The sequence below is a fragment of the Mobula hypostoma genome, chromosome 23 (genome assembly GCF_963921235.1).
Source record: "Mobula hypostoma chromosome 23, sMobHyp1.1, whole genome shotgun sequence".
NCBI classification, from domain to species: domain Eukaryota; kingdom Metazoa; phylum Chordata; class Chondrichthyes; order Myliobatiformes; family Myliobatidae; genus Mobula; species Mobula hypostoma.
Window position 1 is genome coordinate 51,827,351 of NC_086119.1, and position 27,703 is coordinate 51,855,053.

Consider the following 27,703-nt stretch of genomic DNA (forward strand, 5'->3'; position numbering starts at 1 on the left):
TTAAGTACTTCACATTTCACGCTAAGCCTATGACCTTTAGTTCTAGTCTCATCCAAACTGAGGGAAAAAGCCTGCATGCATTCACTCTGCCTGTATCCTCGAGTCTTCAGAACATCCAAGAAAGTGTGGAATCTGTAAATCAGAAGAGAGGGAAGCACCATCATTATAAAGTGTGCTGTGCAATAATATGTTTGATGAAAAAGAAGGCCTTCCACTTCCTGTTACACATTTGCTCAAGAACAGGCAAGAGTGAATCCTACTGCAGCTTGTTATTTTCATTCAGTTGGACCTGACCATGAAAACATTTGTAATTTCCCCTCCTGATTTTTTTTTGATGACTTGGATTGTTTAAGCAAGTGTTGCAAATAAAACTCAGCCTGCTTAGTTGATGGGGAAGGGATAACTGGTTGTGACTTGATGTTACAAGCAGCAAAGGCTTTCCACTCTCACCCCACTTCCCCAAGACTCTCCCTTCTCCACGCCCCCTCTCTACTGCTAAAAGCTTCTCTGTCTTCATTGGCCTTTCTGAGCCTGGTCCCCCTCCCAAACTTCCCACCCCATTGTCAGGAAGCAATGCCATAAAGCTCTCATTCTTTGAGCAGGCATCAGCAGCTGATGTGTAAGTAGCATCGTGTAGGGTGCAGTTTGTAATCATATACGTGAGAGATGTCTGAGGAGTACCATGTTTCAGATTTTTGAGCCAATAGGCTGGTCCTGGACTTATTTTCCATCTGGCATAGGTTGCATTTTGTTGTTTGATTGTTTGTGGTTTTTGTATTGCTATATTTATGCTCTATTCTTGGTTGGAGCGGCTGTAACGAAACCTAATTTCCCTCGGGATCAATAAAGTATATCTATCTATCTATCTATTTACAATCCTAGACTTATTATAAAAGGTGGAGTTTTTCCATTTCCCATTTAACTATTGGAAGCAGTTTGAATTCCATGATCTGATGAGGTCTGATTGTCTCTTTAGAGCTGTTTACCTGAATAAATTCAGATCCATGTCAACTTTGGTAGAGTGCAAGGTGATCATACTTGTTCTCCGCCTCAGATCATTTCCCTAAAATTGCAGCAGTGCGTTTGCATAATTTAAATGCTGACATTTATCAGGCCAACACAATTACTAAAATGTGACAGCATCAAATTTAGTCATTAGCAATACTTTGGATAAATTTGATTACAGAGAGATTTGAAGGATAATGGGGCTGTTTTCATTCATTGTGAAACTGTAGGTTGCAAATAATGTTGATTGTTTCAAACACAAGAGTGTCTGAGTTCCTTTGTGTCGGGTGAAAAGGGTGAGAGCATTAAATGGTGGGTTTTGGTGTGAGAATATCACTTGATTCTGCAGAACACTTTGAGGGGGAAAACAGACTTGTTTTCAGAATAAGTGTACTTAGCTGGAAATTCAAGCAACACACATAAAAGGTGCTGGTGAATGCAGCAGGCCAGGCAGCATCTCTAGGAAGAGGTACAGTCGACGTTTCAGGCTGAGACCCTTCGTCAGAACTAACAAAGAAGAGATAGTAAGAGATTTGAGAGGGGGAGGGGGAGATCTGAAATGGTAGGAGAAGACAGGAGGGGGAGGGATGGAGCCAAGAGCTGGACAGGTGATAGGCAAAAGGAATATGAGAGGATCATGGGATGGGAAGCTGAGGGAGAAAGAAAGGGGGAGGGGGGAAGCCCAGAGGATGGGCAAGGAGTATAGTGAGAGGGACAGAAGGAGAAAAAGGAGAGAGAGAGAAAAAAAATTAATAATAATAAATAAATAAATAACAGCTGGGGTACGAGGAGGAGGTGGGGCATTAGCAGAAGTTAGAGAAGTCAATGTTCATGCCATCAGGTTGGAGGCTACCCAGACAGAATATAAGGTGTTGTTCCTTCAACCTGAGTGTGGCTTCATCTTTGCAATAGAGGAGGCCATGGATAGACATATCAGAATGGGAATGAGACGTGGAATTAAAATGTGTGGCCACTGGGAGATCCCGCTTTCTCTGGTGGACAGAGCGTAGGTGTTCAGTGAAACAGTCTCCCAGCCTGCGTCAGGTCTCACCAATATATAGAAGGCCGCATCGGGAGCACCGGACGCAGTATATCACCCCGGCCGACTCACAGGTGAAGTGTCACCTCACCTGGAAGGACTGTCTGGGGCCCTGAATGGTGGTGAGGGAGGAAGTGTAAGGGCATGTGTAGCACTTGTTCTGCTTACAAGGATAAATGCCAGTAGGGAGATCAGTGGGAAGGGATGGGGGAGTGGTGAATGGACAAGGGAGTTGCGCAGGGAGCGATCCCTGCGGAAAGCGGGGGTGGGGAGAAGACGTGCTTAGTGGTGGGATCCTGTTGGAGGTGGCCCTTTTGCCAATCAACTTTCCAGCTCTTAGCTCCATCCGTCCGTCTCCTGTCTTCTCCTATCATTTTGGATCTCCCCCTCCCCCTCCCACTTTCAAATCTCTTACTATCTCTTCTTTTAGTTAGTTCTGACGAAGGGTCTCAACCCGAAACGTGGACTGTACCTCTTCCTATAGATGCTGCCTGGCCTGCTGCGTTCACCAGCATTTTTTATGTGTGTTGCTGGAAATTCCAGCATCTGCAGATTTCCTCGTGTTTGCGTTATCTGGGTGCTATAGCCTTGATTACAATAATGGGTTATTCATGAGTACCGCTGTAGTTTTTGTGATGCGCAGTCTGTCCTCTGCTGTGGAGCTTTGCTAAAGGGAGTGAGAAATGATTTACAGCTCTGGGTCACAGTGAAGGAGGTGTCTTCTTCGCACCCACATGCATTTCAATTTGGAATAAAGAGAGATGTTTCTCAAAAAATGAACTTTAAATCTCCAAAACAAAATTAGTTTATTCTTGATATATTTTTAATTTGAAATTCAACATTCTTACAGTATAGGTCGACCCTCTATAATCCGGCACCACTGGGACCTGAGCACTGCCGGATTAGTGAAAATGCAGAATTACAGAAGGATCACACTAAGCAATAGCTAACTGCCTCATCGTACCTTTAAAATATCAAAGGATTCAAAGGTACATTTAATGTCAGAGAAATGTTTACAATATACATCCTGAAATGCTTTTTCTTTGCAACCATCCACAAAAACAGAGGAGTGCCCCAAAGAATGAATGACAGTTAAATGTTAGAACCCCTAAGTACCCCCCCCCCGCGTGTAAGCATCTAACTTCCCCTCCCCACCGGCAAAAAGTAAAGTGCACCCACTACCAGCACGCAAGCATAAGCTAAGCGATAGCAAAGACACAGACTTGCAGTTACCCCAAAGACTACATTGCACTCACAGTTACTGAGGGAATCCTCGTTAGTTTCTTTTCCTCTGCTTAGTAATATGCTTAAATTCAGCGGGTCACCACGTCTGATCTGAGGTCATAGGCAGAAGGGAATGGAGCGCCGGCGGGGCAACACCAGAGGGCAGTGCGCGACTGCCAGCGGTGGGGGGTGAGAAGGCGGACTGACCCAGCGCGACCCAGCTCCCCCGCCGCTGGCGGGTGAGATGGGCGGGTACAGGCAGCCGCACCTCACGCAGATGATATTAATAAATGCAGGAAAACAAGCAGGAATCGCCTGTCTGTGCTTTGCAAGAGCGCGCCAACACGTGAACTGATCTAGCGCAACCAAAACAATGCGCAGCAGATTGGTACAGTGGCCCGGAAAATTTGAAATCAGTGCCGGATTTTCAAAGGAACCGGATTACAGGTAGTCGGATTAGTGAAGGTCGACCTGTATTTCAAAATTAATTCAAATTATTTAGTAGCCTGTCAAGTTTCATAAATAAGCCTGTAGTCTCCTAGCTCTAGGAATTTATTTCTTGATCTTACATTCATCGTTATGTTTGCTGAACTCCTGCTCTCCCCATTGCAGCTAGCTGCATTTTATACTCTTTGGGCAGCATAAAATAACAGAACATTTTGGTCTTGATTTCAACACTGGAAGAGCGTGGGAGGAACCAGCAAGAATTCAGAAAATCATTGGTCTGAATAATAAATAATGGTTGTGGTGGAGCTAAACCAGAGGTGAGGAAGGAATTGCTTGTCACTTGACTTGCTTTTTCTTCCCCCTATTACTTGTTCCATATATTTAAAAGGAAAAGAGAGCTTTGTATTTATATTGCACCTTCCATGACCCCAGCATGTCCCAAAGCACTTAACTACCAACTAAATACTTTATGCATGATAAATGTTGTAAGATGGGAAAGGTTTGTGCATGGTAACCTCACACAAATGAAAACATGAAAATGATCTGACGTTCTCTGTTTACTAATATTAATCTTTTCTAATACCTTGCGTAAGCTGACAGGGTTTCAATATAATGTCAGCCAAAGGACAGCATCATCTTCTTCACTGCACTGGAATGCCAACTTAAGTTTTGTGATTAAACCTTTGAAGAAAACTAATCCCACAACCTTGAATTTACAGGCAAGAGCCCAGCCCACTACACCAGAACAGAATCCATAATGGAAAAATAACATTTGAAGCTTCCCAGATATGGGAGCAGTGTTCATGGAGACTTTTTAAAAAAATTATCTTGGATGTAGAAGGAGAAATACTTCCTGACAGCAGCTTGTTTAATGGAGGTATGAAGGCTCTGTTTGGAGATGGAAGTCCAAATGTCTATGGCTTTAAAAGGTTTAAGCTCAGATACACTACAGATAAGGTGAATAGCCTTGAATGCACTTGTCTTTTTGGCTAGGTTGCAGGAAGCTCATGAAATATTGCTGATTGGGCATCTTATGAGAAGGAATCAGAAATTTTTAGAAGATTGGGAAGATAGACCTTGGGTTATTTGATCTTGCCCAGGGCAACATTTTCAAAGTCATTGAGGATCAATTAAACCAGGGATTAGATGGAAACAGGAAATAAGACATTTCTAAATGTGAATTAAAGTACCTTTCAAAAATATAATTTGATTGTTTATGCAAATAACTTGCACATAGCAACATTTTATGATGGAAATTTCAGGTTTTCAACATTAAAGACAAGGAAAATTCAAATCTAGTTTTCCCATTCACTCTGCAGTATGTCTGTCTGTCTAGGTACCATATCCGATGCTGACGTTGGTGACCATGGTTTTCCATATAGATCTATCCTTCGTTCTTTGGATGACTTCCATTTCCTCGATGTGTAGCCACCTGGCTAGGCTTTTGATGTACATGAGCTGAGATCTTCCTCTAGGTTTTCTCCCCTCGATCTTTCCAGAGAGCATGAGTTTTTCTAGTTCATCTTTCCGCATGATGTGTCCTAGGAATCTGAGTTGCCTTTCTCTTATTGTTGGTATGAGTGATCGAACTGCTTGGGCTCTTCTGAGAACTTCATTTGATGTGTGTGTGGTTCATGATATTTTTAACATTCTCCTGTAGAACCATAATTCAGCTACTTCTAGTCTCTTTTCTGTTGCTGGGGAAATGGTCCAGCGTTCACCTCCATAAGTCAGGATTGAATAAATGTAACACTGCAGTATTCTGTTTTTAGTGTACATGGTCAGCTTTCTGTCTGTTAATATGGTCTTCATTTTTTGCAAAGCTTCTTTCGCCATTGCTATTCTGTATTTGATATCTGTGTCGCACCTGCCATTACTTGTTATTACTCTACAGTACAGCCTCTCTATTCAAAAACCCAAGTGACTGTAGATGCTGGAAATCCAGAGTAACACACACACAATTCTGGAGGAACCCAGCAGCTCAGGCAGTATCTATGGAGAGGAATAAAGAGTTGTCGTTTTGGGTCACGAAGACTGGAAAGGAAAGGGAAAGAAAGCAGAACAAGAAGGTTGGGGGAGGGGAAGGATTACAGGCTGGAAGGTGATAAGTGAAGCTAGATAAGAAGGAAGGTAGGTGGGTGGCGGATGGGGGAATGAAGTGAAAAGCTAGGAAGTGATAGGTGGAAAAAGTAATGGGCTGAGGAAGGAATCTTACAGAAGAGGAGAGTGGACCATGGGAGAAAAGGAAGGGGAAGGGACACCAGAGGGAAGTGATAGGCAGGTGAGCAAATGAGAAGGGGTAAGGGGGAAGCTGGAAAGGAGAGAAGGAGAAGGGGGAAGAAATTTTCTGGATGTTGGAGAAATCTGTGTTCCTGCTGTCAAATTAGAGGCTACCCAGACGGAATATGAGTGTTGCTCTTCCAACCGGAGAGTGGCCTCATCGTGACAGTAGAGGCCACTATTATATTATCATAACAGTATACTGTAAGTAATCCTAACTCTTAACATAAGAGCCCAGCAAGCCACTATGCACGAAGTTCCATTTAGGGAAGGTTTTGTAAAGTTGCTGTTATGCATAATCTCCTGAGCCAAGTGCAAAATGAAAGCCTGTAGATGCAATATTCCTAAAGCCATCAACACATTTTAAAAGCTTTTCTGTTCCAAGCTTCACCTCTGATCAGTAGAGGGAGAAAGTATTAGTTCTGAAACGAGCAAAACCTGCACTATGTCTGATTCCACTCCAGCCAACTTTAGACATCTTCTGATAGATCTGATATTCACTAAACCTATTATACAAGTTCACACACAGAGAATGAGGTTTGCAGCTGAACAAAGCAGTGGTTTTGCTTCCCAGTTCTAATTGGAGGAAATTTTTGCTTATCCATTACCAGCTGTCATATGAGCAGCTGTAGAGTTTTTGAAACAGTGTGGGTGGGTGTCATCTGCCTGCACTTCAAACTGATTTGTTTCCAGTTAATGTCCAGAAGGGCAAGGAGGAGGGTGATAAATAGAATCATGATCAAGGATAGATCCATGTGTAAGTTTGAAGAATGGAGTATGACGCTTTTGTAAGTTATTCTCTGGATCGGATTTGATATGAATGGAATTGGCAAGGGCACAACTGCTCTTTGGGACAATGGAGTTTAACAATAAATTTGTTGCTTCCTTACTGGTAGATGAGAACTTGAACTTCTCAATAGTGAAGAAACTAACTCTTATACAGTATTTGAAACGTTGTGTGACGATGTCTTTATACAATCCATTGATCTCTGTATTTAATATTTGATACAACTCCAGATAGACCATTTTAAAATCATCACTTGGGTTAAACAAGATCTTCTGAAGAATACCAAAACTTATACCTTTGATTTCTTTCTTTCTCCAGTGACTGCGACCTCACAATGCTGAGGCCACTCTGGCAACTCTTCACCAAGATGGAAAGTAACGCACATCACAATCAGACGGGAATTTTTATACTTCCTCCTCTACATCGAGCCCTGACTGAGTTATTCTACGTTGCAGAAAAGCGGGCAATGGTAAGGTGGCGTGCTCCTAACAGTGCACATTAGAGTTGCTCTCTCCTGTCGTGACGTTAGCTTATACAGTCCGCCATCTGTTTTATCCTCCAGAGTGGAGCCAATAACCCCAATGAGTTGCACGGAGATGGAGTTTGTGTGAATCTGTAGTAGTTCTGATTGGCTTGCAACCAACTACGAGCTAGTCAAATCTAAATTAGCACAAGCAAGCTTGTAGATGAGTGCAGTGTATTGAGATTACATGCTGTGTGGATCATTGTGGGGTAGCAAGGTCTGAGTGATCTCCAGTGCATGTACACATCACCAAAAGTGGCAACACAAGTTAATAAGCCTTTGAAAAGCAAATCAACTCCTTGAGATTATTCCTGGAGGGATAGAATGGAAGTAGAGGTGTTACTTTAGACTTGGTCTGGCTGCACCTGGAAGTATTATGCACAATAAAATAAAAACACATGAAACCCTCGCTTTACCTAGTAGCATGATCGCGGGGTAATAACCCGCTGCCCGGCCAAACCTTAGAACTCCCGTTTGGGTGGATGCTGTGCGATGTGTCCTGTTTCAAATCCATACCCCGAAGTGACAAGCCGTACACAGTATGCAATTAAACAATTAAGATTTTATAACTCTTATTTGAACTATAGAATTAATAGAGAACCAAAATATAAACTAAAAGGCGCCAAGAATAATAATTAGACAGTTTGTGCACAACGTTGGAGCTCACCACGCAATATCCTCGGACCACCATTCAATTTTCTCCGAGCCCCCGCTCAGGGTCCGCTCCGCCAGCCAGCTCACAGCATCTCTCCGTGTGCGTCTTCTCTCTTCATCCCCATGGCGCATTCTGACCAAATCCCGTGCAAACAGCTTACAGACACACAATAAAGAATAACATCTATCCCATTGGTTAGCAAACGAATACAAGTCCTGTTATCACTAATTGTAACCCAAACATGCTGCTACAGAGATCCCCTTACCTCAGCAGTTAACATTACAAAGAAGCCATTTTATTAGCCTTAGCAAGTAATATGAAAGAAGAAACCCCTTATACACATAAATAAATAAATGCTGCAGGTGCTGAGGACTTCAGCTTGCATGCGTGGGAGCAGAAAGGGAGTTAGTTTCAGGTCAGGAGACCCTTCATCACAAAATAGTTTGTGAAACTGCAGGAAGAATCGGGGAGGGAGATGCTTCCCTCAAGGTGACCATGAAGTTTAAACAGTCATTTAGGTTATCTGGTCAATGAGCAAATGGGACTGAATAGAGAGAACATAGGCAAGGGAATGTAGGTATTGTAAAATTTGAAGCAGGAGGATATGACAGCAGATCAGGCTGGGCCCATCCTCGTCTTCTGCTCCCACAGGGTGGAAAGAACAAAAACAAGATGGATAACTGACACAGGTATTGTTTCCAACCAATACAGAAAATGTACAGGTATTAGGAGAAGGTTTTGTTAAAATAAATCGTAATGATGGTACCAGAACTAAAAAGGAATACTTATCCAAAGAGGTTAAATAGTCTGCAGATTTTGTTTTCTCTCTAGAAAAGAGAAAGTTGGTGATAACCTAATTGCCTTTAAATTGATGGAATTAATAGATTATCATGGGGAAAATAGATTCAATGGACTAAACAGCTGTCATGGTTTTATAAAGTGATGTCTAATAAAATCATCAGAAAACTCAGGTGAAATGTTTTCTGTTGCGAGTGGTGAGAATATGGAGTTAAGGAGAGGCCCGGTAAGACATATGACAGAAAGAGATGACCAGAATCTGTTGGTGGAGTAAGAAATAGGGGAGGTAGAAGCTCAAGTTGAATATCAATATCAACATGGATCATTTTGTTGTTCTGGTATTTCTATGCTGCAATCCATTGTAAATACTTAAACTTCTGTAACGAGAAGTTTCGATGCTAGTTTCCTATTACAAACTCCATGTTATTTTTCTTGAGCATACTTAGAAATTTGCCACGAACTTTGAATTGGCCCAAGGTGTTCCCAAAAGGTCCAAACACTGCTTATTGTTCATATAGTCCTATTCAACTTGTAAAACAATATAAGTAATAAAACCAGGCATAGAGTTGAAGCTCTTTCTCAACTTTCAGTTTATTTAAGAAATACTTAAACTGTTCTCCTGTAAACCTTTACAAAATGTCTTGCGTCATTACTGTGAAAAACAGCTGAAGATGTAGATCGTTAACAGAGTTCAGCTGTCACGATCATCTTCTGGTGTCATTCCAATTCAAATGCCCAGAAACCAGGACTGATTTAAACGTTGCTCTCCTTAATATCTTGAAAATGTAGAAACATAATTGGTATTAGAATTAATTCTCTAAGAAGTCATCAGAATTCTAGTCACAGTGCAAAACTTGCCAATTATAGTTTCAGTGCTCCTCTTATTTCTCCTGCCATTCTCCCTGGTTTTTCTTCTATTGTTTTTATCGCTTTACTGAATAATTCTGCTTTTTGTACACTGTATAAACCCGTCTAAATTTATTTGGCAAGATTCACATGGAAGACGTAAGTGTAATTAAACTGAGAGTTGTCTTACTGTCAGAATGTCAATGCTACAGTCAGTTGCCAGAGGCTTTGTAATGTGTCTGGTATTCAGTCGGAGCTCTATACGTGTACTTGTTACCGATGCAATTGGAATAAATTAAAAATTGGCAATAGTTTGAAGCACAAATATAGGGTGCGCAGGGAGGGTGTTGTTTTGGTGAACTCTTGTTTATACCTGAGGTTTTTATCTCTACCTGTGAATGACTCAACCCATCCCCCAAAATGTATTTCAACATCAGGGTCCAGTTCTGCTCCTCATGATATTATGAACCAACTCAAGAGGTTGTGAAATAAAGTTAATTGAATATGCACAGTTATAACCCATTCATAAATTGAAGCTCATTCAATGAATCAGTTCTATATTTTTGTAGAACATTTATATCTTCAATAGTGTAATAAAAATTGAAGTGTGCAATTCAGAATTGGGTTTAATCTACAGTGCGAGAAAGTTTTGAACCGTGTAGAATTTTCTCTATTCCTACATAAAATCACCTAAAATGTGATCAGATCTTCATTCAAGTCCTAAAACTAGATAAAGAGAACCCAATTAAATAAAAATCACAAAAACATTATACTTGTTCGTTTATTTATTGAGTAAAATGATCCAATATTACATGTATCTGTTGGAAGAAGTATGTGAACCTTTGCTTTCAGTAACTGGTTTGACCCACTTGTACAGCAGTAACTTCTACCAAACATTCCCAGTAACTGTTGATCAGTCCTGCACATCGACTTGGAGGAATTTTAGGCCATTCCTCCTTACAAAACTGCTACAACTCTGGGATGTTGATGGGCTTCCTTGCATGAACTGATTGCTTCAGGTCCTTCCACAACATTTCTATAGGATTAAGGTCAGGGCATTGACTTGGCCATTCCAAAACACAAATTTTCTTCTTTTTAAACCATTTTGTTGTTGATTTAGTCTTGCCTTTCAGATTGTCTTGTTGCATTATCCAACTTGTATTAAGCTTCAAGTGACTGAGTGCTCCCTTGAAATTCTCCTGTAAAATGTCTTGATACAATTTTGAATTCATTGTTCCCTCAACGATTGTAAGCTGTGCAGGCCCTGAGACAGCAAAGCAGCCCCAAACTGTGATGCTCCTTCCACCATGCTTCACAGTTGGCATGAGGTTTTGCTGTTGGTGTGCAGTGCCCTTACCTCCAAACATGGCAATGTGCATTTCTGCCAAAAAGTTCAATTTTTATCTCATCTGTCTACAAAACGTTGTCCCAGAAGCATTGTAGAACATCCATGTGGCCTTTTGCAAACTTGAGACATGCAGTAATTTTTTTTTTTGGAGACCATTGGTTTCTTCCGTGGTGTCCTTCCATGAACACCATTCTTGTTCAGTGTTTTTGTTATAGTGGACACATGAACAGAGACTTTAGCAAGTTCTAGAGGTTTCTGCAGGTCTTTTGCTGTTACCCTTGGGTTCTTTTTCATCTCCTTCAGCATTGCATGTTGTGTTCTTGTTGTGATCTTTGCAGGATGTCCACTCCTAGGGAGAGTAGCAACAATACTGAATTTCCTCCATTGGTAGACAATTTCTCTTACTGCGGACTGATGAACCCTCAGGTGTTTAGAAATGCTTTTGAAGCTTTTTCCAGCTTCCTGCATCTCTACAGTTCTTCTTCTGAGGTCCTTTGAAGGTTATTTTGATTGAGGGATGGTGCACATAAAGAGATCTTTCTTGAGAAGAGAAGGCTCTGTCAGTAAGCTGACTTTGTCTTTTTTTATAGAGCAGGGCACCTCTGCAACCCACACTTCAAATCTCATCTCATTGATTGGAACACCTGACTCCAAATAGCCTTTGTAGAAGGTATTACCTTAGAGGTCACATACTTTTTCCAAGAAATACATGTAATATTGGCCAAGCAGCATCTATAGGAAGAGGCGCAGTCGACGTTTCAGGCCGAGACCCTTCGTCAAGTCCTGACGAAGGGTCTCGGCCTGAAACGTCGACTGCGCCTCTTCCTATAGATGCTGCTTGGCCTGCTGCGTTTACTAGCAACTTTAATGTATGTTGCTTGAATTTCCAGCATCTGCAGAATTCCTGTTGTTTGCATGTAATATTGGATTATTTTTCTCAATAAATAAATGAACAAGTATAATGTTTTTGTGTTATTTATTTAATTGAGTTCTCTTTATCTAGTTTTAGGACTTGCATGAAGATCTGATCACATTTTAGGTCATATTTATGCAGAAATTCTACAGGGTTCATAAGCTTTCTAACACCTCTGTAACTGGCGTATCTGGTGAAATTTGCTTTGCAGCAGTAGTACAATGCGTTAAATAAAAAAACTGTGGTGGGCATTTGGTCCATGATGACAGGCGAGAAAAGCTCGTTTATCCCAGCTGCCAGTTTTACTTTGATAAGCCCAAAAACAGACCGAGCATTATGACCCGGGGAGAGAACCAGTCAGTCACATACAGATGGAGGAGTTGATGTTTACAGTCAGGGTCACCCACAAACACACAAGTGAATAACTGTATAACTGGAGCTAAAATGTAACAGTAAATGAACTTGAACATCCCACCATAATCCCACAAATGCATTTTAAAATAAGAACTATAAATTGCGCTGGCCACTAGAAATGTTGAGCTGGGCTGTCAACCACTCCCCTCGGAGCACCACGAAACTATATACAGTATATTAAAAAAATGAATCTAATAAGAGTGAAAACGGTGCTGCTTACTGAAGTACCCACATCTGTGACCATGGATTGCAGCTCCAGTAATCCTAAACTGGTGCCAGCTTGAAAAAAAATTGGAGATTATTTCCAGTCAAAATATGGAGTTTACAAAAACGCCGACTGAAAAGGGCATTAAAGGTTGTCCTGATATACCAGATCTGCCTTGCGGAGGGCTATTTCAAGAGCTAAGGAACAATTCTGAATGAGGTTGGAGGCAACATCAGATGCACGTCGACTCTGGCAGGGTTGGCAGGAGGTCAATATTTCCTTCAAAGTGACACCCAACATCATGAATGGCAGTGGTGCTTCGCTCCCAGTCAAGTTCAGCACCTTTTATGCTCACTTTGAAAGGGAGAATAAATCTATAGTTATGAAGATCCCTGCAGCACCAGGTGACCCTGTGATCTCTGTCTCGGAGGCCACATCAGGAGGGTGAACCCTCTCAAGGCGACAGGCCCTGATGGAGTACTTGGTAAGGCTCTGAAGACCTGTGCCAACCAACTGGTGGGTGTATTCAAGGACATTTTCAAACTCTCTTTGCTACAGTCGGAAGTTCCCACCTGCTTCAAAAGGGTAACAATTATACCAGTGCCAAAAGAAAGCAGGTTGAGCTGCCTTAACGACTGTCGTCTCATAGCACTCACGTCAACTGGGATGAAATTGGTGATGGCTAGAATCAACCCCTGCCTCAGGAAGGACCCAGACCCACTGCAGTTCGCCTATCACCACAAGGGGTCTACGGAGGAAGCAATCTCACTGGCTCTCCATGTGGCCCTGACCTATGTCAGGATGCTGTGTATTGTCTACAGCTCAGTATTTAATAGAACATAGATTAGTACAGCACAGTACAGGCCCTTCAGCCCACAATGTTGTGCCGACCTTTAAATCCTGCCTCCCATATAACCCCCTGCCTTAAATTCTTCCATATACCCGTCTAGTAGTCTCTTAAAATTCACTAGTGTATCTGCCTCCACCACTGACTCAGGCAGTGCATTCCACGCACTAGCCACTCTCTGAGTAAAAAACCTTCCTCTAATATCCCCCTTGAACTTCCCACCCCTTACCTTAAAGCCATGTCCTCTTGTATTGAGCAGTGGTACCCTGGGGAAGAGGCGCTGGCTATCCACTCTATCTATTCCTCTTATTATCTTGTACACCTCTATCATGTCTCCTCTCATCCTCCTTCTCTCCAAAGAGTAAAGCCCTAGCTCCCTTAATCTCTGACCATAATGCATACTCTCTAAACCAGGTAGCATTCTGGTAAATCTCCTCTGCACCCTTTCCAATGCCTCCACATCCTTCCTATAGTGAGACGACCAGAACTGGACACAGTACTCCCAAGTGTGGCCTAACCAGAGTTTTATAGAGCTGCATCGTTACATCGCGACTCTTAAACTCTATCCCTCGACTTATGAAAGCTAACACCCCATAAGCTTTCTTAACTACCCTATCTACCTGTGAGGCAACTTTCAGGGATCTGTGGACATGTACCCCCAGATCCCTCTGCTCTTCCACATTACCAAGTATCCTGCCATTTACTTTGTACTCTGCCTTGGAGTTTGTCCTTCCAAAGTGTACCACCTCACACTTCTCCGGGTTGAACTCCATCTGCCACTTCTCAGCCCACTTCTGCATCCTATCAATGTCTCTCTGCAATCTTTGACAATCCTCTACACTATCCACAACACCACCAACCTTTGTGTCATCTGCAAACTTGCCAACCCACCCTTCTACCCCCCACATCCAGGTCGTTAATAAAAATCATGAAAAGTAGAGGTCCCAGAACTGATCCTTGTGGGACACCACTAGTCACAACCCTCCAATCCGAATGTACTCCCTCCACCACGACTCTCTGCCTTCTTCAGGCAAGCCAATTCTGAATCCACCTGGCCAAACTTCCCTGGATCCCATGCCTTCTGACTTTCTGAATAAGCCTACCATGTGGAACCTTGTCAAATGCCTCACTAAAATCCATATAGATCACATCCACTGCACTACCCGCATCTATATGCCTGGTCACCTCCTCAAAGGACTGTATCAAGCTTGTTAGACACAATCTGCCCTTCACAAACCCATGCTGATTGTCCCTGATAAGACCATGATTCTCCAAATGCCCATAGATCCTATCTCTAAGAATCTTTTCCAACAGCTTTCCCACCACAGACGTAAGGCTCACTGGTCTATAACTACCCGGACTATCCCTACTACCTTTTTTGAACAAGGGGACAACATTTGCCTCCCTCCAATCCTCCGGTACCATTCCCGTAGACAATGAGGACATAAAGGTCCTAGCCAGAGGCTCAGCAATCTCTTCCCTCACCTCTTGGAGCAGACTGGGGAATATTCTGTCAGACCCCAGGGACTTATCTGTCCTAATGTATTTTAACAACTCCAACACCTCCTCTCCCTTAATATCAACATGCTCCAGAACATCAACCTCACTGATATTATCCTCACCATCATCAAGTTCCCTCTCATTGGTGAATACGAAGAGAAGTATTCATTGAGAACCTCGCTCACTTCCACAGCCTCCAGGCACATCTTCCCACCTTTATCTCTAATCGGTCCTACCTTCACTCCTGTCATCTTTTTGTTCTTCACATAATTGAAGAATGCCTTGGGGTTTTCCTTTACCCTACTCGTCAAGGCCTTCTCATGACCCCTTCTTGCTCTTCTCAGCCCCTTCTTAAGCTCCTTTCTTGCTTCCCTATATTCCTCAATAGACCCATCTGATCCTTGCTTCCTAAACCTCATATATGCTGCCTTCTTCCACCTGACTAGATTTTCCACCTCACTTGTCACCCATGGTTCCTTCACCCTACCATTCTTTATCTTCCTCACCGGGACAAATTTATCCCTAACATCCTGCAAGAGATCCCTAAACATCAACCACATGTCCATAGTACATTTCCCTGCAAAAACATCATCCCAGTTCACACCCGCAAGTTCTAGCCTTAGAGTCTCATAATTTGACCTTCCCCAATTAAAAGTTTTCCTGTCCTTTCTGATTCTATCCTTTTCCATGATAATGCTAAAGGCCAAGGAGCGGTGGCCACTGTCCCCCAGATGCTCACCCACCGAGAGATCTGTGACGTGACCCAGTTCATTACCTAATACTAGATCTAGCATGGCATTCCCCAAGTTGACCTGTCAACATACTGTGACAGGAATCCATCCTGGACACACTTAACAAACTCCGTCCCGTCTAAACCCTTGGAACAAATCAGGTGCCAATCTATATTAGGGAAGTTAAAGTCACCCATGATAACAACCCTGTTATTTTTGCACCTTTCCAAAATCTGCCTCCCAATCTGCTCCTCGGTATCTCTGCTGCTACCAGGGGGCCTATAGAGTACTCCCAATAGAGTAACTGCTCCCTTCCTGTTCCTGACTTCCACCCATACTGACTCAAAAGTGGATCCTGATACATTACGCACCCTTTCTGTAGCTGTAATAGTAGCCCTGGCCAGTTATGCCACCCCCCCCTCCCATTTTTCCCCCCTCTCTATCCCTTTCAAAGCACTGAAATCCAGGAATATTGAGAATCCATTCCTGCCCTGGTGCCAGCCAAGTCTCTGTAATGGCCATGACATCATAATTCCATGTATGTATCCAAGCTTTCAGTTCATCACCTTTGTTCTTGGTGCTTCTTGCTTTGAAGTACATGCACTTTAGCCCTTCTATCTTTCTACCTTTACACCTTTATTCTGCTTTTCTTTCCTCAAAGCCTCCCTATATGTTAGATCTGGCTTTACTCCATGCACTTCTTCCACTACTCTATCGCTCCGGGTTCCATCCCCCTTGCTAATTAGTTTAAACCCTCCCGAACCAAGCTAGCAAACCTACCTGCAAGGATATTGCTCCCCCTCGAGTTCGGGTGCAACCCATCCAATCTGTACAGGTCCCACCTTCCCCAGAGGAGATCCCAATGTTCCAAAAATCTAAAACCCTGCCCCCTGCATCAACTCCTCAGCCACGCATTCAACTGCTATCACACTAATTCTTACCATCACTGTCACGTAGCACTGGCAGCAGTCCTGAGAACGCCACCCTTGAGGTCCTGTTCTTTAGCCTTCTGCGTAGTTCCCGAAACTCACACTTCAGGACCTCATCCCTCTTCCTGCCTATGTCGTTAACACCATCATTCCTATAATTCTGATTGAAAAGCTTCAGAACCTGAGTCTCCTTCTGCGATTGGATCTTCGTCTTCTAACCGGAAGACCACAATCTATATGAATTGGAACTAACATCTCCACTTTGCTGACAAGTCAACACTGGTGCACGTCGGGGATGTGTGCTTAGTCCACTGTTCTACTCTCTCTACACCCATGACTGTGTGGCTAGGCACAGCTCAAATGCCATCTATAGATTTACTGACGATACAGCCAGTGTTGGCAAAATCTCATATCAAGTCAAGTCATTTTGACCATAAACTGCTGGTACAGTGCACAGTAAAAATGAAACAGCGTTCCTCCAGGACCATGGTGCTACATGAAACAACACAAAACTATTCTAGACTAAGTGAGACAACACAAGGCTATGTAAAACAACATAAAAACTGCACTGGACTGCAGACCTACACAAGACTACATAAAGTGCACAAGGCAGTGCAGGGCAGTACAATAAATAATGAACAAGACAAGAACATGTATAGGAATGAGATACACCAGCTACCTGAGAGCTGTTGCAGTAACAACCTTGCACTCAAGATCAGTACAGCAGAAAACTGATTGTGGACTTCAGAAAGGATAAGACGAGGGAACACACGCCAGTCCTCATCGATGGATCAGAAATGGAGAGAGTGACCAATTTCAAGTTCCAGAGTGTCAAGATCTCTTCTCATTGCTCATTGTCAGGAAGGAGATATGGACGCCGGAAAGAAGCCTCAGTGATTCAGGAACAGCTTCTTCCCTTCTGCCATCTGATTTCTGAATGGACATTGAACTCATGAGCTAATTTTATTTCCTTTTTCTTTGCACTGCTTATTTAATTTAACTATATATTTTATACATATACACACTGTAATTCAATTTTCATTTTTCTCTCTATTATCATGTATGCATTGTACTGCTGCCACAAAGTTAACAAGTCTCCTGACACACGGTATGCCGGTGATATTAATTCTGATTCTGATGTACATAAACCTAGGACTATAGGAAATAAAGCTGATTAACTTAGACCCTAGTAAACATAGGAGTTTAATATCATTGCTATTACTAAAAGTGGCTTAAAACTAGGCAGAAATTGCAGTTCTTGATTCCAGATTACAGTGATTCAGATGGGAATTCATTTTTGTAAAATGCAGTGGTATATTCTGTGAGGATAATGATATAAGGAAATAGTTGCAGTTATGAAAAGCAATGCTGTGCTCAAAGTCAATGAATGGCACCAGATGGGTTGAAATGAGGAAGGAAAATATAAACTGGGAGTGTACTTTCAACTCCAAATAGTCATGGCAGGCAATAAAAATTCATAAACATTTCAGGTAGGTACAGTGATGGGGATTTCAATTCGCTTTGCATTAACAGAACTATATTACAGAAGTAATGTGACTCCACAACAAGTCTGAAGATATTTGAGGATGCTTCTAGTGTTCGGAGAGTTTAGCTTTACAAAAAACTGGTTGGCTAGGCTACAGTCATGTTTGTTAGACTAAGGGGCCAAGGCTCAATAAGTACCCATTTTCTCTGATTTGGGGTAATAGAGAGGAGCAAAGGAATTTCTTTTTGCCCAGAGCATCACTGAAAGGAGGGGATAGTCTCGGCAGTTTTTTCCCAATCATCTACATGGATGCAATGGGCCAACAGTTCGGTTCTGTGCTATAAATTTGTTTGATTCTTACTGAAAATCGTCTCGTTCATTTGTGTCTTTAGGAAGTTTTCACTTCACTAGCATCATTCTTATTGTTATAAATAGATGCTCAGGCACAGCGAGCTGCAGTTCCTGGACTTGCACTGGGGATCACTGGAACAGTTAACATAGTACATAGAGCATTACAACGCTGTACAGGCCCCCTGACCCACGGTTTTGTGCCAGCCTTTTAGCCTATTGTAAGATCAATCAAACCCTTCGAGAAACATAGAAAATATACAGCACAATACAGGCCCTTCAGCCCACAAAGCTGTGCCGAACATGTCCCTATCTTAGAGCTACCTAGGCTTTACCCATAGCCCTCTATTTTACTAAGCTCCATGTAGCCATCTTGGAGTCTCTTAAAAAAATCCTATCGTTTCCGTCTCCACCGCCGCGGGCAGCCCATTCCACGCACTCACCACTCTCTGTGTAAAAAAACTTAACCCTGACGTCTCCTCTGTACCTACTTCCAAGCGCCTTAAACCTGTGCCCTCTTGTGGCAGCCATTTCAGCCCTGGGAAAAAGCCTGTGACTATCCACACGATCAATGCCTTTCATTATCTTATATACCTCTCTCATCCTCCATCGCTCCAAGGAGAAAAGGCCGAGTTCACTCAACCTGTTTTCATAAGACATGATCCCCCATCCAGGCAACATCCTTGTAAATCTCCTCTGCACCCTTCCTATGGTTTCTACATCCTTCCTGTAGTGAGGCAACCAGAACTGAGCACAGTACTTCAAGTGGGGTCTGACGAGGGTCCTATATAGCTGTAACATTACCTCTTGGCTCCTAAATTCAATTCCATGATTAATGAAGGCCAATGCCTTCTTAACCACAGAGTCAACCTGTGCAGCTGCTTTGAGTGTCCTATGGACTCGGACCCCAAGATCCCTCTGATCCTCCACACTGCCAAGAGTCTACCATTAATACTATATTCTGCCATCATATTTGACCTACCAAAATGAACCACTTCACACTTATCTGAGTTTAACTCCATCTGCCACTTCTCAGCCCAGTTTTGCATCCTATCAATGTCCTGCCTGAACCTCTGACAGCCCTCCACACTATCCACAACACCCCCAACCTTTGTGTCATCAGCAAATTTACTAACCCATCCCTCCACTTCCTCATCCAGGTCATTTATAAAAATCACGAAGAGTAAGGGTCCCAGAACAGCTCTCTGAGGCACACCACTGGTCACTGGCCTCCATGCAGAACATGACCCATCTACAACCACTCTTTGCCTTCTGTGGGCAAGCCAGTTCTGGATCCACAAAGCAATGTCCTCTTGGATCCCAGGCCTTCTTACTTTCTCAATAAGCCTGGCATAGGGTACCTTATCAAATGCCTTGCTGAAATCCACATACACTATATACACTACATCCACTGCTCTTCCTTCAATGTGTTTAGTCACATCCTCAAAAAATTCAATCAGGCTGTTAAGGCATGACCTGCCTCTGATAAGGCCATGCTGACTATTCCCAATCATATTATACCTCTCTAAGTGTTCATAAATCCTGCCTCTCAGGATCTTCTCCATCAACTTACCAACCACTGAGGTAAGACTTACTGGTCTATAATTTCCTGGGCTATCTCTACTCCCTTTCTTGAATAAAGGAACAACATCCGCAACCCTCCAATCCTCCGGAACCTCTCCTGTCCCCATTGATGATACAAAGATCATTACCAGAGGCTCAGCAATCTCCTCCCTCACCTCCGTAGTAGCCTGGGGTACATCTCATCCGATCCCGGCGACTTATCCAACTTGATGCTTTCCAAAAGCTCCAGTACATCCTCTCTCTTAATATCTACATGCTCAAGCTTTTCAGTCCACTGCAAGTCATTACTACAATCACCAAGATCCTTTTCCGTAATGAATACTATAGTAAAGTATTCAATAAGTACCTCTGCTATTTCCTCCGGTTCCATACACACTTTCTCACTGTCACACTTGATTGGTCCTATTCTTTCACACTTTATCCTCTTGCTCTTCACATACTTGTAGAATGATTTGGGGTTTTCCTTAATCCTGCCCACCAAGGCCTTTTCACGGCCTCTTCTGGCTCTCCTAATTTCCTTCTTAAGCTCCTTCCTATTAGCCTTATAATCTTCTAGATCTCTAACATTACCTAGCTCGCTGAACCTTTCGTAAGCTCTTCTTTTCTTCTTGACTAGATTAATTACAGCCTTTGTACATCACAGTTCCTGTAGCCTCCCATAACTTCCCAGTCTCATTGGAATGTACCTATGCAGAACTCCACACAAATATCCCCTGAACATTTGCCACATTTCTTCCGTATCTTTCCCTGAGAGTATCTGTTCCCAATTTAAGCTTCCCTGCCTGATAGCTTCATAATTCCCCTTACTTCAATTAAACACTTTTCTAACTTGTCCGTTCCTATCTCTCTCCAGTGCTATTGTAAAGGAGATAGAATTATGATCACTATCTCCAAATTGTTCTCCCACTGAAAGATCTGACACCCCAGGTTCATTTCCCAATACCAAATCAAGTACAGTCTTTCCTCTTGTAGGCTTATCTACATATTGTGTCAAGAAACCTTCCTGAATACACCTAATAAACGCCACCCCATCTAAACCCCTTGTTCTAGGGAGATGCCAGTCGATATTTGGGAAATTAAAATCTCCCACCACGACAACTCTTATTATTACACCTTTCTAGGACCTGTTTCCCTATCTGCTCCTCGATACCCCTGTTACTATTGGGCGGCCTGTATAAAAACACCCAGTAGAGTTACTGACCCCTTCCTGTTCCTAACCTCCACCCACAGAGACTCCGTAGACAATCCCTCCGTGGCGTCCACCTTTTCTGCAGCTGTGACACTATCTCTGATCAACAGTGCCACACCCCCACCTCTTTTGCCTCCCTCCCTGTCCTTTCTGAAACATCTAAAACCCGGCACTTAGAAGTAACCATTCCTGTCCCTGAGCCATCCAAGTCTCTGTAATGGCCACCACATCATAGCTCCAAGTACTGATCCACGCGCTAAGCTCATCCGCTTTGTTCACAATACTCCTTGCATTAAAATAGACACATCTCAAACCGTCGGTCTGAGCGTGTCCCTTCTCTCTCACCTGCCTATCCTCCCTCGCACACTGTCTCCAAGCTTTCTCTATCTTACACAATCCTCTATTTTTTCTATCATCCATGTGTCGAAGAGTTTCTTAAATGCTCCTAATGTATCTGTTTCTAGCACCATCCCTGGTAATGGTGCTTCATGCACCCACCACTCTTTGTGTAAAGAACTTACCTCTGACATCTCCCCTCCCCCTACTCTCCAACTGTCACACTAAAGTTATGCCCCCTTCTATTAGCCATTTCCATCATGAGATAAAACCTCAGGCTGTGCACTCTTGTCTATGCCTCTTATCTTGTACATCTCTACCAAGTCACCTCTCATCCTCCATCACTACAAAGAGAAAAGTCCTAGCTCGCTCAACCTATCTTCATAAGCCATGTCTTCTAATCCAGGCAGCATCCTGATAAATCTCCTCTCCAAAGCTTCCAAATCCGTCCTATAGTAAGATGACCAGAACTGAACTCAATATTCTAAGTGTAATTTAACCAAGGTTTTATAGTGCTGTAACATTACCTCGCCATTCTGGAACTCATTCCCTGACTAATACACCTTCTTGACAACCCTGTCAACTTGCACGGCAACTTTGAGGGATCTATGAAAATGGACCACAAGATCCCTCTCTCCCTTCACATTGCTAACAATCCTGCCTTCAAATTCAACCTTCCAAAGTGAATTACTTCACACTTTTCTGGGCTGAACTCCATCTGCCACTTCTCAGCCTAGCTCTGCATCCTATCAATGTCCCATTGCAAGCTACAGCAACCCTCCCCAGTATCCACAGCTCCACCAAACTTTGTGTCATCTGCAAACTTGCTAAGCAATCTATACATTTCCTCAGCCAAGTCATATATAAAAATCGCAAAGAGTAGTGGTCCCAGGCATATCTCACTACACTACCCTTCTTCGGAACAGTTCTCTGTGGAACATCACTGGTTATCAATGTCTGCGTATAGATCACCCTCTGCCTTCTGTAGGCAAGCCAGATCTATTTCCAAACAGCCAAGCTTTCTTGGATCCCATGCCTCCTGACTTTCTGAATGAGCCAGCCATGGGAAACCTTATCAACTGCCTTAATAAAGTCCATATATACTGCATCCATTGCTCTATCTTAATCAACACACACAAAATGCTAGTGGAACGCAACAGGCCAGACAGCAACCATAGGAAGAGGTACAGTCGATGTTTCGGGCCAAGACCCTTCGTCAGGACTAACTGAAAGAAGAGATAGTAAGAGGTTTGAAAGTGGGAGGGGGAGATCCGAAATGATAGGAGAAGACAGGAGGGGGAGGGATAGAGTTAAGTGCTGGAAAGTTGATTGGCAAAACTGATACAAGGCTGGAGAAGAGAGCGGATCATGGGACGGGAAAGAGGGAGGGAAGTGCCAGAGGAAGATGGACCCAGGAGACATGACCTGCCCCTCACAAAGCCAAGCTGGCTATCCCCAATCAAACTGTGCCTCCCCAAATACTTGTGACTCCCGTTTCTAATAATCCCCTTCAATAAATTGCCTATTACTGAGGTAAGACTCACTGGTTGAATATTCCCAAGATTATCCCACTCCCTTTCTTGAACAAAGGAATAGCATTTGACACCCTCCAATCATCTGGTTTTACTGTGGCCAATGAGGATGCAAAGATTGTTGCCAAGGGGGCAGCCTTCGCTTCCCTCACTTCTTGTAGTATTCTGGGTATATCCTGTCTGGCACGGGAGACTTGTCTATCTTAATGCTTTTCAGAAGTTCCAGCACATCATCTTTCTTAACAATAACATGTTCAACCACATCAGCGTACTTTGCACTATCCTCACAATCGTCAATGTCTCTCTCACTGGTGAATATTGAAGTAAAGTATTCAGTAAAGGCCTCCCCTACCTTCTCAGACCCCAGGCACGTTTTCTCTTCTATTCCTGATTGTCCTACCCTCACTCTAACCATCCTCCTGTTCTTCATATACATCTAGAATGCCTGGGGATTTTCTTTAATCCTACTTGCCATGGCCTTCTCATGCCCCCTTTTAGCTCTCCTAATTCCATTCTTCAGATCCTTCCTGGCTAGCTAGTTCTCTGCACCCCTGGCTACATAAGGCTTTCTAAACCTCATGTAAACTTTTATCCTCTTGACTAGGTGCCCTACACCTCTCGTCAACCATGGTTCCTTTAACCTACCATCCTTTTATTGCCTCAATGGGACAAACCTATCCAGAACATCCAACAAATGCTCCCTAATATCCTCCACGTTACTGTTGTTCATTTTCCTGAGTCCATCTGTTCCCAATTTATACCCCTCAGTTCCTGCCTAATAACGTTATAATTTGCCCTCTCCCAGTTAAAATCGTCTGCTTCTATCTCCCTGCAAGGCTATAGTAAAGGTCAAGGAATTATGGTTACTGTCTCCAAAATGTTCTCCCACTGAGAGATCTGACACCTGACCTGGTGCATTGCCTATCACCAGATCCAGTATGGCCTCTCCTCTGTTGGTCTGTCTACATATTGAACCAGGAATCCTTCCTGGACACAGTTAACAAATTCTGCCCCATCTTTCCAAAACATGCCTCAATGTCTCTGTTACTATTGGGCGGCCTATAGAATACTCCCAACAGGGTGATTGCTCTCTTCCTGTTTCTGAGTTCCACTCACACTGACTCAGCAGGCAACCCGTCTATGACGTCCTCCCTTTCTGCAGCTGTCATACTGAAAGCAGTGTGCATCCTTGGGTGCAGTGTGCAGAGTCCTAAAGTGCCGTGCAGCATCTGTGGAGAGAGGAACAGATGCCCTTGGTATCACCTGGATCCTCCTGGTTTTCTGTCCATCACAGGTGATACTTCAGTTCTCTACCCTCCCTCCTTTTCTGCAATTTTAAAATGTAGTCTTTGATTTCACTTTTCCAATTCTAGTGAAGGGTTGACCCTGCTTCATTCTCCACACGTGCTGAGTATCTCCAACATTTTTTGCTGCTATTTCGGCTTGTCAGTATCCAGATTTGTAGACCATGTGCAGTTTATTTAGTTTAGTTATTATGTTGAGATGAAGCCTGTTAATCTTTTGAGTAAGACTAAGTGAACTGATACATAAACAATGGGGAGTTCACATTTCAGATCTAGGTGGGTTTAATGCATTGGCTTTCTTTCCCTGTTGTGGGAAACTTCATGAAATGAGGTAACAGTGAAGATTACAAGAATTGGCTAACATTGCTCTCTTGTTAATTCCTTCTCCCTGACACTAAATTATAACTTTCCTGTCAATTAACTGCTTTCAAAAAATAAAAGATTTCATCATTTAATTAGTGACCTGATATTCTTTTTGTGGGTGTGTCCTACTTTCAGAATCAGGTTAACTATCACCAGAGTATCTGTTGATTTTCTTTTCCTATCTATATGACAATCATTGGACAACTGTCCACTCAATTCCTGATCCCTGTTTCACATCTCATCCAGGTTTCAGAATGGTGCTGAAACCCCTCTGCTCACTGGTGCTTTAAGAGAGTTTACACTAACAGATCAAAAAGTAGGTCTTCCAGTGACAAACATACAGTATATCAGTAGTCCCAGCATTCTACTGTAACCTGTTAATTTCTCAGGGAAGATTGAATATCTTCAACCTTTCAGCATTCAACACAAGATCTGACTTGGCCAGCTACTTCATTTCCCTGAGCTTCCCAAAAATATTTGTTTTTTCATTCAACTTCATCGGTTTCCACTTCCACCATACTAGGTAATGTATGCTCTGTGTCCTAAAGCCCTTTCTGTGTAAAAGGCTTCACCCTTCTTCAGCCAGTGGGGACTGGATCTTCGGAAGCCTGTGGAGGCTCAGTGGCTGTGATTAGCATTTTTTTGGATAGTAAGGGAATTGGAGTTAAGGGGTTGGTGTGTTGAAGTGGTGCTGAGGCAAAAGATCAGCCATGATCTTATTGAGCAGGGGCAAGGGATTGAGTTGTCTACTGAGTTCACTTGCTGCCCAGCATGACTTTGAATCCCTCTCCTAATCTGTCACCAGTCCCTTCACAGAGCCACTCCCTGCTGCTTTCTTGAAGAGTTTGTGTGTGAAACCGCCCACTCTGACACATTGCTTGTGAATGCAGGGAGTGTTCCAGCCAGTACGGTGACAAGGAAATACTTGCAACTTCACTTCAATAACATAAGCAAATTACATAGCAGCACATTTGTGTACTCTAACCAACAGCAAGGTGCTTTTTCTCTCCGTGCAAGTCAACCATTGAGTTCATTTACATATTTGAAAGCAAGCTGGAAAGAGGAAATAATTTTAAATAGGAAAGGTGTCTATTATAGAGAGATTAGATCCCCTTAATTTCTGAACAAAGCAAGTGAATGAAAACCACAGCATCTCATACAAATTAGTTTTGAGTGCAACATAATCTTATCTCCCTTCACCACAGAGGAGATATAGGCTTATTAGGAGTCACAGCGGAATATTGAACAGGTGGCTTCAATTGACAGAAGTTTTCTGATCAAGTAAGTCTCTTTCTAATCACACCAGTAGTGCACTAGTAAAGAATTAAAAACCCTCCCTATTCTAACCAAGTGCACTGAGGTCCTTATCATGCAGCTGTCTTTGTAAACAACAGCTTGTCTTTTCCATTTATGACACACACATCTGCATTTGTCTCTTAAAGTGTAATAAAGCTGACATTAGCTGTAAAGTACACAGTGCTTCCATTGTCCTTGTAGTTTGAATAAAATGGATGTGGTTTTGTATTGCCTTTATTTGCCCTGGGCTTATCCTACTCCTGCTTTAATTGGAAGGCTTTTGGAATACACTGGGGTTGGATATGAAACTTTGCTCCTATTGTCAAGTAGGAAGTTTTTCAATTTGTGAGCATGATCCACACGTTTAGAGTTATTTTTGAGAAGGTAGTGATAAACTGCTGTCCCTTTACTAAAGGCAGTCTAGCAGCATTGTGGTAAAGAGTCCTGGAATGATGCATCTTCACGTTAGATTGGTAGGTTCTTTGGAGGGGAATTTGCAAGTTGTGTTCTTTGTAATCAAAGTTGTGGGTTTGGGAGGTGCTGTTGGAGTAACCCTGGCAAGTAACTGTGGTGTGTTTTATGGCTGGTCCACAATATAGTCTTTGTGTAGTGGTGGAGAGAATAAATGTTTTAGGTGGTTAATGGCTGGTGTTGAGTTCTCTGAATGTGGCTGATGCGGCATTCACCTGGACAAGTGCAGAATGTGTCTACACCTCACTTATGCCTTGCCAAGGCGTGCAGCGTCAGGAAGAAAAAGACCCAGCCCGTAACCTACTCCTGGCCCTGTTTACCTAGTCCAGTAGAATTTCTGGTCAATGGCGACCTTTGCCATGTTGATTCTGTCAAATCTGTGACCTTAAGACTGGTGAATTTGTAGGGTAAGTGCCTAAATAAGGCCTTGTTGGAAAGAGTTATTGCCTGGAACTTCTGTGGCACAAATGCTGTGTTGTTTGCCCACTTCCTATTGGTCAACCATGAAGCAAAGTGATGAAATTTCAATGCAGCCATCTACTACTAATGGAGGATAATTGAGGAGAAACTGGAACATTGAGAGATTACAGCATAGCATCGTTGTGACTACTGCATAGAGCTTGACAGTACAATAAACCATCAGTTTACTGTTCACACTCAGTCTCTTCCCACCTCTCTACCATCATGACAACTTTACGTACCTTCCCAGAATCAGAGTCACTGGCATATGTTGTGAAATCAGTTCTAATTTATTCTAAATACATTTGCTGTTCAGTCTGATCAACCCCTGCAGGATCTGAGTTCTAACCTCTATTTGAGTAAAGATGTTTATCCTGAAATTCTGATACATTCATGATTTTCTAACGTTTTTAGCCCCCAAATCAGACTGATCCATGAGAAAACCTCACCTCCATGTCGATCACATCAAACCCCTTTATAAAGGTCGTGGTTTTGCTGTGTAAGGATTGGCTTGGCTATTTTATAGTTGCTGGTGTTTAGTGACACTGACTAATAGTCTATCTCATTGGATGCAGGAACTGGGGGTGCTGCACAACTACATTTTGGCCTTAACCACAGAAGATCACATCCACCACTGTGTTGTACAGGTGAGTTCCTCTTGTAATGTGAATGTACTCACTTTGTGAATGAGAAACGCCGCTGAATATAAAACCTCAAACTTCAGCCTGTTACACTAAAGCTAATATTTAATTTCTAATATGGAGATTCTGTCTGAAGGCCGCTTGCTACAGTGGATTCATCCTTTGTGTTTTCTATCATCAGACATACAAATTCAGTGGAGCAA

At 42.8% G+C, this 27,703-nt stretch overlaps 1 protein-coding gene across 6 annotated transcripts in view; it reads left to right on the plus strand.

Annotated features, from left to right (window-relative positions):
- Positions 1-27,703, plus strand: part of zzef1 (zinc finger, ZZ-type with EF hand domain 1) — a 266,638-nt gene that overhangs the window by 224,765 nt on the left and 14,170 nt on the right. For all 6 annotated transcript variants that reach the window (XM_063031513.1, XM_063031517.1, XM_063031514.1 and 3 more), the window contains 2 exons: positions 7,101-7,251; positions 27,435-27,506. In XM_063031513.1, coding sequence (XP_062887583.1) covers positions 7,101-7,251; positions 27,435-27,506 — 223 coding nt within the window. The remainder of the gene's footprint in view (positions 1-7,100; positions 7,252-27,434; positions 27,507-27,703) is intronic.